General features: G+C 39.4%; 1 protein-coding gene across 2 annotated transcripts; it reads right to left on the bottom strand.

Annotated features, from left to right (window-relative positions):
- Positions 1–533: 533 nt before the first annotated feature.
- LOC135482614 (uncharacterized) lies at positions 534–12676 on the bottom strand. 2 transcript variants are annotated; one of them, XM_064762807.1, is made up of 12 exons: positions 12220–12676; positions 11912–11945; positions 11215–11370; positions 10280–10410; positions 9839–9977; positions 6468–6655; positions 6114–6176; positions 5756–5864; positions 5299–5502; positions 4858–4968; positions 3805–4605; positions 534–3364 (listed from the first exon to the last, which is right to left on the bottom strand). In XM_064762807.1, the coding sequence occupies exons 1-12, from the start codon at positions 12331–12333 to the stop codon at positions 3195–3197; spliced, it is 2220 nt and encodes a 739-aa protein (XP_064618877.1). In that variant the 5' UTR covers positions 12334–12676; the 3' UTR covers positions 534–3194. The 2 variants fall into 2 exon arrangements, with proteins under 2 accessions (XP_064618877.1, XP_064618878.1); XM_064762808.1 differs by having other exon boundaries at positions 4858–4965.
- Between the last annotated feature and the right edge of the window lie 193 nt (positions 12677–12869).

Genomic DNA, 12869 nt, shown 5'->3' with positions numbered 1-12869 from the left:
CCCAGAAATTGGAGATAGGCCTACAGAAATTAAAAAGACTTTCATTGGCTAGATCTCAGAGGTAATCGCGATTTGTTACACGATTAAAAACGGATAATTGTTTTTGCAGACGTACATGTACGCATAATTTCTAAATACATGTAGGCCACGTGTTCTGGGAGGAAATTTTCGTTAACTTCAAAGAAGAGGTAATCTCTCGAAAAAAAGTTCAAAAGAGCCCATTATCTCGCTTGATACGAGTAGATAAAAATAGTTGTTCAGCAAGCTGTGGTTACTGTCCGACCGTGTGTACTTTTTACAGGCATGTGCAGTGCCTTCTGCTGATGTAAATAAAAGTATTTTTTATGACGGTTTTTTCCATCTTGGTTATTTGCACCCAAGCGTATATCCTGTAGTCTACACCATGGACGCCCCTCAAGACGATTGGTCTCAATCTGCCCGTCAAGAACACTCTTCAATGAACATGAGTTTTAAATAATACACCGGAAGGTTTTGTTTTTTCATTAAAATAACTTCAAAGACAGAACATCCTCCAGATATTAGTTTATTTCCCGTGCACATATATGATACATATATAACAGAGTGGAATACATTGTACATCGCTAGTCTTCTTGTACTGAACTACTTCCGAGAGATCTTTTCTACATGTACTTACAGCTCAGTGTAGGTTCATCTGACCTACGTTAGTAGAATACCGTCTTCGAAAATTATAAAGACAACCTGTCCGTTGAATGTGTGTAAATTATTCCAAGAACCACCATACCAGAACCATGGGATTATCATTAAAAGTGCTTTAAGAAATACCTCCTCTAAATCTAAGAAATAACAGCACTGAGATCATGTAACATTGAAGAGACCATAACACAATATTCATCTTTCCTGTCCAGCAGGATAGACAACAACAGACCTCACATGAAAGGCCCAGGCCTGTTAAGATGGACGGACTGGGCTCTTAGCAATATTCATGCAAGAGTCTCAGATCTAGTTGCTCAATCGTTGATAGAGACAACCGTGACAACCACCAGCTTTTGGCTAATCTATGAGCGTTACATGTATCTCCACTATAGGTAGCAGCTTGGGACTTGACACCAACGCCTCAGCTACTGGGTCCAGAGCAGGATCGTTTTCAAAATGGTGTTTGTATCAAAAAGATTTTCGTTATTTTTCCTCCAGCGCTATATTCATAACTAATACTAATACCTATAATATAATACCTGTAATATAAGCTATCTTAGGTGAAATATATAATACAGGTGTAGCAGTCTTAAATGTCCCCTGTAAAAAGTATCATTTCCTATTTTATGGCGATGGAGTAAGGTTTGGCTCTTTAAAGATCAATGGTTATCAATGCCTCAGAAATTAAAAGTGCATTATAGATTTTGTTTATCCTAAGGACAATCTATCTAAGGACATTTAAAACTATTATACCTGGTTTTTAATCAGTAAAGTGCACATCTACTGGCAAGAAACTTTTCTTGGGTCAGATTAAATGAAATGGCCAGGGCCATTGTGCTCACCTCATGTGGAGGAAAGATGGATAAAGAGCATGGTATTGTGTCATGTAGTGTTAGGTTTGATGTAGGTCCAAGCAATTACAATTTCCCCAAAATGGCCAATTTACAGTACATTCGACCTCTGTGACCTTGAAAAGTAGGTCAAATCAAAGAAGACCCGGGTGACACATTGAATGGTTGTTAGAATTAGATGTACCTATGATATAAAATTGGTGCCAATCAGGCAAGTAATACTAGGAATAATGGCATTTTGAAGAATTTACGATTTGGCCCCCTCCCTGGAGGCCAAACGGCAAATCAGATCGCACCAAACTTCGGTACCTGAGACCACCTGACCAAGGGGTACATGTGTACTTAATTTGTGATCAATAGTCATTGCAGTTAAGAAACGTGCCATAGTTACGGCCTGACGGCCAATTTACGCCATTTGACCTCTGTGACCTTGACAAGAAGGTCAAATTAAAAACCTGTGTGACATATATTGTATGGCGGTTAGATGTACCCATGATATCAAATTGGTGGCAATCGGGCAAGAAGTTAAGGAATAATCAAATTTTTAAGGTTTTTGGATTTTGCCCCCTGGTGGTCAAGTGGTGAATCATATTGGACCAAACTTCGGTCCCTGAGATTACCTGACTAAGGGGTAAATGTGTACCAAATTTGGGATCAATAGTCATTGCAGTTTAGAAACGTGCCATCGTTACATCCTAACGGCCAATTTACACTATTTGACCTCTGTTAACCTTGAAAAGGAGGGCAAATCAAAAACCCGGAGGATATATGATGCACCTTTGCTAGAAGTACCTACCATATTTTTTCCCGACTACTATTAAGGGAGATATTGCATATTTTCACTTTTAACGTTTGGCCCCCTGGTGGCCAAACCATGAAACGAATCGGACCGAAACTTGGTCTCCAAGGTGTCATTACATAAGGGTACATGTGTACCAAGTTTCAACTCAATAGCTCTAACAGTTACGAAACGTGCCCTGCTAACGGACGACGGACGACGACGACGACGACGACGACGACGACGACGACGACGGACGACGGACGCCACGGTATGGGATAAGCTCACCTCTGCTAAGAGGTGAGCTAAAAACTGGCGAACGTTATACCAACATATAAGGCAAAGCTATAAATAATTCTACATGTAGATGTTTATATCTTCCTGCGACCTATCCATTTTTCTTGTACATGAACGAAACTAGAATTATTTGATGACGTTAATATTCCATCCTAGTCCGCCGAGGCTGACGAAGTGGGATGGGGCAGGCCGGTCTAAAATTCCATCCCTGCTTGAATGATTGACCTCCATGACCGAGAGCAGGGGATTTGTTTACTACCCTATAATATTTATAGGGCCTCTTGTCAAGTGAAAGCTTGATATATGGTTTGAAAACACTCCCGACTCAGTGGACAGGACTCCTCCTGTTGTCTGGGACGATTAGGATGAAAAATTGGACTGCATAGGACTCTAGGTTTTAAATGCTTCCTGCATAGTGAGTACGACACCAAGGCTGTCTCTCATTCCAATTACAATATGCCCATAGTTCAGTGACGTCGCAACATGGAAGCCAATAATGTCAAAGAAAATACACTTGAATATTGTGGAGAATGAATGTCACTTGTTGTCCCTTCGACAGAGCACTCCAAGCTACATCACACATGAGTGTAGTCTCATATATCCATCGGGACTATGCTGCTAACATCAATATCATTGGCTTCCTGTTGGTAATTAGGCCTGGTCATTCCTTGGTAATCAGTATACAATCCATTCACTGGGCAGTCTCGATAAAACTTGTCAAATTCGGCTCTCCCAGCACTTCCAATGGAACCACAGGACAAAGCTAAAAGAGAAAGGTAAGATATACATTACATCATATGATGATAGTTTTTCAATAACACATTAGCACTAACAGTGCCCATAAATAAATCATGGCAGTTCAGGTAAGTTACCAAGATATTTAATGCGACCAAGAATAAAGGAAGCCTAGCATTTTTTCCGCTTGATATTAGCCATGTCTAAAAAGATGATAAACATTACTGACATTGAACAGTTAAAGCAGTGCCTTCACCAGTGCGGATGTGAGTATTGTGCTGTATAGTGAGAAAGATATGTGCCCTTGATAGTGTGTCAATTGTAACACTTTTAATAGGAAACATGTCACTTCATAAAATGCGTGAAAGTCTTTTTTTGCTGGCGGAAGGAGCGAAAGGGGATATACATGTACTGTGGTTGGGAAGAATTTAAACAAACTTAAACTTAACGAAACAAAAGTACACCTACAATCAGGATCTCTTAAGCTGCCGGAAGAATCGTCATCTCCATCTCCCCAGTTAGGATCGAAAAGGCCTTCAGGCTTCAGGTTCTTGACATTTGCCTTGAAATTGCCAAAAGGGTGATTTTTAAATCCAGATTCTATTCCCGAATCAAAGTTGTTTTGATGTTCAACATCAGCTTCGCCTGATGTACCAGAGGTATGTTTCATCTTCCAGTTCATTATCTCTCTCAGTTGTCGCCCAGGTTCAGTAAAATAGTACTCCCTACTGTTGGCAATCGCAGCATCTATTACCTCATTCTTATTATATTTCTCATAATTATTCACACGTAGGAAAAACTGTTCAAGGTCATCCATGAGTTTGTAGTGAATTCCCTTTGGTGTGAATTGTAGAATAAGATCCTTTTTATTTGTGTAGGGGAAATATGCACTGATGAACTTGTGTTTGTAAACATCAGTGTACCTATCCAACATCTTTATGGCACACAGGAACATATCACTCAGAATGTACGAATCTTGTTGACATGGCTTGGTGATAAGTTTGTACTGCTCATAGGCACCTTCCGAGTTTAGAATGACAATCCAGTCCACCATTTTTATCTTTTCAACCACCCAGTTGTCTTGGCCTTTACTCGAGATGTCATTTGTGCAACGGTCATGTAGGAATACCTTCATAGAGCAATGGCCTTCAAGGAAGTCGGCAAGGCAGAACACAGCCCTCTTGTGACTCTCGTCATCAGCATAATACAGAAGAAGAATCGTCGTTGACGTATTAAGAGCAATCGGCATGGGTGGTGTCTGACTCCGACCTAAAACACACAAAATCAAACATGTCTGGAAAATGTCCAAAAATTTCAGAGCAAAAATTAGATTTTTGGCTCTACATATGAGCAATTTATCTAGGAATTATAACTAAATACTTTCGTGCAACCTTCAACCTCAATATTCCTTTCTTCATCAAAGAAAAGGTTTTCGTTTCTCTCAATGGAAAAAAAAGGAGCATAAAAAAAGGCACGAATGGCAAAACTGTCCAGACATTGGTTTACAAAATAAAGGCATACCAGGGCTTTTTACAGGTACACCATTGACGTTAGAACAATAGAAATCGTCTGGTCCATCTGATTGCAATGGTTCCTTCTGCGATTTGATGATAGGACAGTGATCTTCACCTGCTGACATAAAGAGAAAAGGACTTGCAAGAAAGGATTCTCTTTCCAAAAGATTTTGGCCAATATTTGAGAAATCAGTGGTAAAATGCTGACTATTCAAATGAATAGTTCATCCTGGTACAAAAAACAGACACTTTTCTTGTATTTATGAGGAAAATACTAGGCAAACTTTCCAATATATGTATAAATAAGGCTTTTAAATCAACAGAAAATGATTCACTTGCCAGTATATGCAACTATGATATACAAAAAAAAAGATGATGAATTAATTCTTGATATTTCGAAGTTCAGCATACAAACAACATACCCAGACAAAAAAAACCTTGTACTTACTCTCGCAGCGTCTATAGAGGAAAATGATGACAACCACCAAAAGGGCCACAAGGATAATGGTGACAGGTATGCTGACTCCGAGCAACAGACCCAAACCAGCTGGTGCTTGTGTTGACATGGTTGAGGGTTCAGAGACTGGTTGTCCAGGAGTGTTGACAGTGGAGGAAGGCCAACTGGATTGAACTGTTGTAGCTATAGGGGCTTCTGAAATAGACATGCACAACATTTACATGTATAAATCTTCATGAATAGATCTTTTTGCCTTTCTTCTGGCCATTTTAAGACAAAAACTGCATGAACATGTTTTCCGTAAAAATGTAAATGTCATAGAGCAGAAGGACTAGACTTAATTCCAACTAAACTGAATTCATCATGAGTCTCAAATATAGATCCAAATGACACTTTTTCGCTGACCCCCCTGAAACTCTAGCAAACAACAATGAAATGCTGTGCTTACCTGTACCAATACCAAATGTAATGTTGAATTCACTGGTTATTGATATCGAACAACTTTCACATCTTCCGTTCATTTTGCATGGACATTTCCTATTGAGATACGGCTCCACCTGCAATCACATTTAATCTCACGAATGCTATAGCATTCCATTACTTCAAGTATGTGGATCTGTAATTTTTTTTAAGGTATAACCAAATGACTCCTGGCTTTAGGATAACTGACCTTTGTACATGTCTAAACAAGAATTGACTTTTTTTTAAAAGACAAATTTAGTCAGTCATATATTCTGTTAAAAAAGTAAAGTAAAAACCTGAAGGTGAATGTTTCTCTTGCCAAAGAAAACAATATTCATACTCACTGCTACTTGGTATAGTCCTGGGATTAGTAAATTTATCTTCTCAAACACAACAGAATAGTCACCCTGGAATCGTATCATAGCTTATTCATGTTAAGGTAAGTTTAAAAGAAGAAGACTCGTCAAAAGGCATAAATGGTATCCTGGAAGTGGAATTCTAAAGAGCTATTGCCTCCGGCATGATGGTGTTATTCCGAGGAAGGCCTGTTGTTGATTGCTTGCAATTATGAAGTAAGTCATGCCATTGCCTGCGTTTTATGCAGACAGGAAGATGAATGTTACTTTTGATCATCAAACTTTACAAATACCCAAATTATAAAATTCTACATGTCACACCATGGTCAGGGCAAGACTTACCGTAACTTCTCTTTTGACAGCTACTTTTTTGTCTTTTACAATATCGTGTCGAATCAGCTGAACCAAGAACTGAGTGAATTTATATTCTTCTGGTGGTTTGGAGAAGCTGACTGTCAGTTCTCTTTCGTCAAATACAGTTTCGATGAAAAATGCCCAATTTGCCGTATTATTTATATCAACTTTTTGTACTGAAAAAAAGAAACCTTTTTTAACTCGGGATAGATTAGTTTTTACCAGTAACTAACCTTTAACTAAAGGCACCCCTTAACCCAAGAATCAAAACACCAAGCCTATATACTGGTAAGGTGTATTGTGAAATAGGCATGACCTCTTCCGGTGGCTTTGTGTGTCTCAAACTATTCTATCTGCCTCGTGCCTATCATACCTTTAAGAGGCTTGCTATCTTCCTTGCAAGATAAATCATGTGAGTGTGCCAACAATGCGAAATTGGCCATCACCCTTTGTGATAATTCATGCAATATATCAGGATTGTAATCATGCCCCGGGTGACACAGCCAAAGTTTGAGAATTCCCCAGCTATCTCGCAGGAAGAACATGTTTTTTTTAAAACGAGTTTCTTAGAATTATTGGGCAGGCGGTGACTGACTCGCTAAGTATGAGCCTGTGTTTATAATGATATATTCCTGCAATAAGAGAATTATGGTTGTGCACTTGCATCGATCAATGGCAATGCCCATCACCTAACAATGTGATGTGGAATTTTATGCAAAAGACTAATTCCACAGAAATATCAGGAGAGTGCTTACAAGTGAGACAAAGTGCTAGCCTTTACCCTCTTAAAAGCTGTCATAGTGCAGGTTTAGCCTCACCAAATTGATCAAGATATTGAAAATTGGTTCCCTTTATCCAAAATCCACTGTATCTGTGATGCATTGTAGTGAGACAGGATTGGAAAACACCCTTATGTCACTGTATAGGTGGTCATTATAACATCAGGCTCTACTCTATATCGGCAAGTTCAGAAGAATTGGAGAATAGCATGTATGTGTGAAAGAAGAGACCACTGTCATCAGGTATGGATTACTGGTACAATCTAATCTATACTTGCTGTCATGTATGATTGAAGGAAACTCAGCTGGGAGGAGAGCCTTTAAGTCTAAGATCAGTGAAGGGTCATAACGGAGGAGAACTGTAGTTTATCGCTAAGAGACAACTGTAGCTAGTACATGCATGTAGGAAGTGAAGTCTTGATTGACAACTGCAGTATAAAAGGGAAGACGACAACAGTACTGGTAGTAGAGTGTCAAGAGAAGTAAGGGATGACAGCTACTCTGTATGTAAGGGAAGACTTGGACAATGTAGTGTGGGTGTTACGGGTAGCCTTGGATGACAACTGTAGGCATGTGAAGGGAAGTATTCAAGGACAACTGTAGCATATGTACGAGGAGAATTGAAGGGACGAACTGTAATGTGAGTGTGAAGTACCAGGGAAGAACTTACTGCAGTGTGAGGGTAAACGAAGTCTTGGAGGACAGCTGAAGGGTACGTGTGAAGGGAAATCTTGGCGACAAAGTTCTGGGGTAACACTATGCATGAATGGGAGTCTTGGAGGCCGACAGTAGTGTATGTATGAATGGAACTCGTGGAGGGAATTTATTGACCATGCAGTGAGTGTGAAGGAACTGGTTGGGCAATGGTGAAGTGTATGTATGAGTAAAGGGAAGTTTGTGGACGGCAACTTGAGAGAGGAACGACTTGGAGAACATCTTATACAGTATGAGTGTGAAGAGAAGTCAATTGACGGGCAAGCGTATGTGACGGGGAGTCATGTAGTCTGGCTAAAGATCGCAGGCACGAGAGGGTAAAAAATTCTGTAGAGTATAAGTGCGGCAGGAGAGAGGAGGGGAGAGGGGGGGGGGGGGATGACATGAGGGGACATTACCTTTCTTTGAACCTCTTTTAGTACGACTATGTGAGGTGTGACAATTTCGTTTACTTTCTGGACATGCGGGAACATAAATGGTTTAATGAAATGAAGGATGTATTGCATGCAGATTTTTGTAAAAGGTAGAAGGAAGTAGGCTTTGATACTTAAGGTGCTATTCAAATGAACAACAGCAGTAATGAAAATGATGAAGATGGTTTCAGAGAGGGTTCAAACTGCAAACTTTCAAAGGAGCTTGAGAAATGGCGGATGATATGAATAATGCCATGACCTTAAAAGGATATGATCAAGTTTTATATCCCTGCACTCTTAGAATTTAAACTGCTGAAAACCTTTGCACATTTTATCGTTTTACGGTCAACATAAATACGTCCACCTGAAGGTATTTCGTGAATATGAAAATTCCCAAAGTTTTTTTTTGTGATTCCTAAAAGTAAAAAGTACTAGGGGGTTTCCTTGTTGCTGAAAAACCTCTGGGGACATATATTTGTGTTGGCCTAAAAGAGGTTTTTCTGAACCCCCAAACTAAAACAGAAAAACTTTATTTCTAAGAGTGTTCTTCATTGTTAGAAACGCTGTACCAAAAAAATCGGACCATCAGATTTATGAAGATTGCGTTATTAATTTCAGATTCCAGAAAAATGATTCATCAAATGAATACAAAAGAACTCAGAAGCCTGTGCAATTTTCAGTGTACTTTCGAACCCTGTAAACCAAAATACCGTACATGCACATGCAAAACTGGGTTAACACTTTAAAGGCATACTCCGTTCGTTCAAAATTTTGAATTTGTAATTGAATTTAGAAATGTCCAATTGCAGAAATATGTACTAAATACATATTTCAACATTGCCGTTGTGTAGACTGATATACAAATACTATGAATACCAAGTTTAAACAAATTTGTATTCACAATAACTGCACTACGGCATAGTGTATTAGTGGATTTCTATTTATCTGGACCATAAATTATTACGAACGGCGTATACCCCTTTAATCATACATTCAACAAGGAAGTAGTAGACACAGGTGGATTGTCAATAAATACAGCCAATGACACAATGCAACAATGAGACATTAGCCATGTGATAGTCAGGCACATGAAAACACTATTGTTGAATATTGCTGACATTGGTTCTATTGGGCAATTTTCGTTCAGCTGAGTTAAAACAGTATTTTTGTGCACATTTCATATACAATACAGCACTTTTGTAAACATTTTGATAATAATGGTCTTTCTCATTCAGCCTATGAGGAAGTATACATGCATGTACAATGTACTATCAGACTATTGAAAGACCAAACCCAAATTATTTCTAGGTCACACCTATCACATATGCCATACAGACATGACATCAATTTTTTATCCAATTTTTCTAAAAAATACTGCCAAGATTCATGTTTCCTGAAAAGGGGAATCACCACCTCATCTGTTAAGGAAATAGATGTTAAAAATTCTCCTTACTTTCAGCTGAAGGTGTGTTGATGTACTTATAGATATCTTTGGCATCGGAGTTTGTTGTTGATGGTTCAGGGAGGGACCGCACATTAACAAGATATTGGGTATTCTGCATCACAGTCAGTCCAAATAGTGAAAATTTTGTCTGAAAAAGAGTGAATTTGGAGATCATTATAAGTCATCAACTGACTACGATAACAAGCCAACGCTAATTCTTGCCAGTGATGGTTGATCCTCAGTAACATAATTTGAAAAAAAACTTCTTATGCTTGGGGCTTCTTATGCATGGGACTTATTTGCTAAAATATGATACTTTTATGAGACTATCCTAGGGATCTAGAAGAGCTGAGAACCAGCTTTTGAGGATTGAGGTGGTATATTTTTTAGCTATTTTTCGTCATATGGCTTCAGAAATACACAATTAGTGGCCAAACATGATGAGCTTACCTGAACCATGCTGTTTACATCAGTAATATTTGCTGCTGTCAAATTTAGTATTCGGCAGAGAAAGGTTCCTGCTCTACCACCACTCATTATAGTGAGCTTTACTTCGAATGCCTTTACATAAAGGAGGTCGACTGAAAGAGCAATTGGAAGATAGGCAATTGTAATATTTACCTCCACCTCATCATTTGATCCTCATACACAAACAAGAGATTTTCAATAAGATACTTTCGATATTTTGTACATGACGTAGGAGTGAAAAGCCCTTAATCTCAAGATGCTACTTGACATACTGGTACTAATTGTTTAGTTTTAGACAATTGAGTATTCAAAATTTTATCAAAACAACCATCAATGGCAGTGGTACTGCAGTGTGGAATGCTTGTACTGAATTCAAAATCAGATCCTAGACTTCCTGCAACACTATGTGGAACAGTTACATTACATTTACATGTACCCCGCATGTACCTTATCAATCAGTTATCAAGTCTTTAATGTATGAGATGCCCCCTGTCCTGGTTACTGCTTATTTGCATAACTTTCGCCAAAAGTCATTGCCAAACGATGATCCCGCGACAACTCATCCAGGAAGCTATCAAACGCCCAAAAAAGAAACTGTGCAGGCACCATTCAGTGTGGGCTTAATCATTATTTCAACCACCAAGGTTTTACAACGGATCTCACCAATCCAAACGATAGTTTTAAAGAGAGTACGTGTACAGTCATGCGAGTAAGATGAATCGTTGGTGGAGATAAGCAATAGTGTGTGGTGCCAAATGTGGCGACGTATATGGTGGCAAGTATGGGTATCATCCCACTGGCATACTAAATCCCCATGCCTAAGTTGTCCCTTTAATCACTCTTTTCTGTAGGGACCCCCCCCCCGCCTGGTTTAAAGTGATGACCTTTTCAGCGCCTTTCTCAAGAGTAATTCTTACCACTGTCAGGCCCTTTGAAGGTTATATTGAGACGTGTATAGTATTTCCCATTTGTATGCAGGAACTGGTATTGATCAATTTTCAGATCTCTTGCACTGTTAGGATAATCATTAGGTTGGGCTGGGACATAAAGGCTATCATCTCGATCCTTACAAGCTGAAAAAATACATGATATATATAATGTATTTAGTAGAAACTCCCTTAGCGGACACACCTCTCAATATCCAAGGATGCCCTCTCTAATAAGGACTGCAGTAGTTTTGGTACCAAATTGTTTATTTTCCAATCAATTTGACCTCTCTAATCAGGACACCTAAGGAAAGCACATGTCAGTCCTGAGGGTGTCATAAATGTACATAATATACTCAAAAATATTGTTAATGACATATTGACTTTCATCACTAGCTGTGGACAGAGTTGATTTGATCAGATGTTTTTGAAGGCTCATGCTCAATTAAGGACTGTACTCCTTTCGACACCATCATGCAAAATGGTCATCATTTTCTAACTGGTTCAGTTCCTTTATGCCTAGATTACTACACTGCAATTCACTATGTTCTGCCATAATTGTTAAAGAATGTAGGCCTATGATCTTTATCATATCCTGTATGATCTTTGCCATTTCCTGAACTACACACAGCCAAGAAATGTGCGCAGCTAAGAATATCACCTCTCTAGGGTCTACATCACAACTTACCCTGTGTTGGCAGTATTGTACATTTCAGATCAGACTGAAAATAAGAAAGTGTAGGCTAAAGACGGCAACAAGGTAAAAATTCCTGAGAGTGAGGTGGTAAGCAGTAAGCCCATCGGCATCACTGCCAGTCTGAGGCCTATCCTTGGTTAGCCTAGGTAGTGGGGGAAGTCAAAACGGGGGAGGGGGGGCTACTCAAAAAAATTTACCGGGGGTGCAAAATAATAGACGTTTATGCAGATATCGGCCGAAATATGCCGTCACAGGATGGTAGATAAACCGCAATCGGCAAATATCAATGAATAACTTACCCGTCCAGGAGGAGTGCAGTCATCACCAGAAGCTGCAATGTTCTTCACCAGCGCCATGAGGACCAGGATAGACCCCGCCCAGAAAAAGGGCGGGAAATTGTCAGAGGAACGCATGTAGTGGTTTTTCGGGCGGTAGCCTATATATACGCGCGATTCCGAAAAATGTTGGCTGCTCGGGTTGTTACCCTACGAGATTCTCTATGAAGGACTCGACTTGGCTTCCACTGGTACCATCATGCTTGTCATCAAGTAAGAATGAAAATCGGAACAAGTTGCCAGACAGCTAGCAGACGCGCTGCACACTCTCTCTTCGACTGGACTTAACCCCGGCAGAGCAAGTGGAATAGGCCTTTAACGACCCTATTGCTGTAATATCACCCACTCCAGATCACAATTCAATTCCAATATCATATCGCACACTATGACAATACATTGTTCACGCATTGCAGAGCATTGATACTACTACTACGGTATGGTACACGGAATATGATAATGGGGAATTCCCCGTTTTGCTGTCAGGCGACAAAATCTATGACGTCACGTGTTACCTTCGCGCTGAAAACCATTGTAGATGTTTCATTTGCACAATATCTTTAGAATAAAATTGATCAGATTGATACTAGTGCTCACTGGTAGCAATATTTGCCCCA

The sequence above is a fragment of the Lineus longissimus genome, chromosome 2 (genome assembly GCF_910592395.1).
Source record: "Lineus longissimus chromosome 2, tnLinLong1.2, whole genome shotgun sequence".
Lineage (NCBI taxonomy): Eukaryota > Metazoa > Nemertea > Pilidiophora > Heteronemertea > Lineidae > Lineus > Lineus longissimus.
The sequence above is the reverse complement of the archived record's forward strand: the minus strand, read 5'-3'. Positions and strand labels throughout refer to the sequence as shown.